At 30.5% G+C, this 2152-nt stretch overlaps 1 protein-coding gene across 1 annotated transcript in view; it reads left to right on the top strand.

Annotated features, from left to right (window-relative positions):
• LOC119598317 (protein O-linked-mannose beta-1,2-N-acetylglucosaminyltransferase 1-like) overlaps window positions 1-2152 on the top strand; it is a 26759-nt gene extending 24607 nt beyond the window's left edge. The window contains exons 12-13 of the mRNA XM_037947977.1: window positions 225-359; window positions 627-2152. Coding sequence (XP_037803905.1) covers window positions 225-359; window positions 627-723 — 232 coding nt within the window. The 3' untranslated portion in view covers window positions 724-2152. The remainder of the gene's footprint in view (window positions 1-224; window positions 360-626) is intronic.

Here is a 2152-nt window from a genome sequence, read left to right as displayed (position 1 = left end):
CATATCTAATCAATAATTAATGGTTTTCAACTCGCTTACCATTCTGTTATTGACATCAATCCTGTAAATTTGCCTCTGATGTGACTTATAATTGCAAATATTAAGCTTATTAATCAACTGCTTAAAATTGTGAAATTTCACTGTGCTAAAATATCTTTTAAACTTTTTAACTAATGACAGTTTGTCTTAAAGAACATCTTTTCAATCTAGGCTTATTTTTGCAGGCCCGAAGTCTTAGTTCTAGCTTACAAAGAACAGGATGTAGCAGACTTCAATGGGATGAAGCTTTTGTGCCGTTGCTTTGGTCTCTTCTTTGAGGACCATTCACCACCTTGGGGACTTCACAGAGGATTGCTAAGGTATTTGTTATTTCTTTGGATTAAGGAAAGTAAATAATCAGATGAAAATAAAGGAAATAAAGTAGCAAATGATAAAAATCTTACTTTAGATTATGAATGATATTTTTTATTTATTAACATTGTTGAGGAGAAAAAAATTGTATTTGACCATTTGAAATCAGCTGTTTTTATTGTCCTAATTTTTATATTGAATAAAATGTTTAGATGTGTGTATTTACAGTTGTATAGTATAATTAGTATCCTAACTGTCTTTCTCCCTTGTTCCAGGTTTACCATGAAGGGAAATGAAATGATTTTGCTGAGTAACAGAAGTCCTCTTTTTGTAATACCACCATTCAATGGAACAAAACTCATCCTGCCTTGAAACACTTTCTATCTTTCTATCTTAGAGTAGTGCTTGTGTGAAAAGTGTTTTCCGTGAGTGTCATGGTTGTAGCGTTTTCCTTTAGAAGTGGTAGAAGTTGCTGGGTGTTAAAGTACATTTTTTTTCAGCATGATAAATATGGATATATATGAATTATGTTGCTTTGCTCTACAACTTAAATATATTTCTCTCTGCCTCTGAGTGGGCATTCATCTTATTACTGGTACCAAAATAGTTTCTTGCTAGTTTCCCTCTTTCCCAGTATTACTAGTTTTGTGAAAGAAAGTTTGTAGCTTTGATTCATAGGAGGACAAGTAATGTATGTATATAAAGAGAGATAAATACTTGTAATGAAGGATGTGTTTGGTAATGTTGTTTTTAGTATAGAACATGAATCAGATATGAATGTTGACTGTTATATAGGGAGTTGCACAAGTTAATGCATATATTTGTAAAGGTGATAGAACATACAATTTTTAGTAGTAATTCTTCCATACACATCAGTATTTTTCAGATTATTTGAGGCATGAGGAATAGTTTAAAGATTGCAGTTACAACTCTGTGAAATTATGATTTTTTTTAATTGGGGACTTTTTATGCAAACTACAGAACATTACAGTCTATTCAGACAAGAAATCACATTAATAAAATATATTGATCCTTCACAAAAGGATTAACAAAAAGGCTGTGTGACTGTAAGTAGCAAGAAAAAAAATGTAACTGCAACATTTATTTGCAATCACTGGGTTGTCAGTATACACCAGGAATGGATATACATAACTTTTGATATCATACCAAAAGTAATATGAAAAATGTAAATGAGTTTAGAAGATTTTCTAAAGGGAATCACATTCTTTCACTGCTACCATGTTTATTGATCTTGTCATAGACAATTGTACAATATATGTTTGCAAGGCAATAACTGATAAGAATAAATTGTTTAAAAAGTGTAACTAGTTTATTGTTCAAATGGAAATAAATGTTGTTGTTGTTGTTTTTTTTCTTTTCTTTTTTTTTTTTTAATGGAATCACATGGAATACACAAAATTTTTGTTAACGCCCTAAATGCATTAATTACTTTTCACCTTCAATCTTGGTAGACTTTACAGTTTGAAGTGCTGGTCATTTACGTGAATAACTGTGTCTTCAGTAGTAATATGAATTGGTCTTAAAATGATTAGTTAATTTAGATTGACACAAACTTTTCACCACTTATAGGAATTTGCTTTCTTCAGATATCGTGTAGAAATTATTTTTCTCATCAATGCTTTAACAGTTCTGATAGGTTCCCATTTCTGTCCCTAGATCTGAAATGCCAGTTTTGTGAATGATCTCCATGAAATAATGAATGTCTTGGAGCTCTGTTACCATCTGTGATTAGAATAAAGTTTATTATATTTAAATAAAATAAAGATGATCTGAAATTCCA

This window comes from Penaeus monodon, chromosome 41 (assembly GCF_015228065.2).
Source record: "Penaeus monodon isolate SGIC_2016 chromosome 41, NSTDA_Pmon_1, whole genome shotgun sequence".
Taxonomy (NCBI): Eukaryota; Metazoa; Arthropoda; class Malacostraca; order Decapoda; family Penaeidae; genus Penaeus; species Penaeus monodon.
Note: the sequence above shows the minus strand (reverse complement) of the source record. Positions and strands in the feature narration are given on the sequence as shown.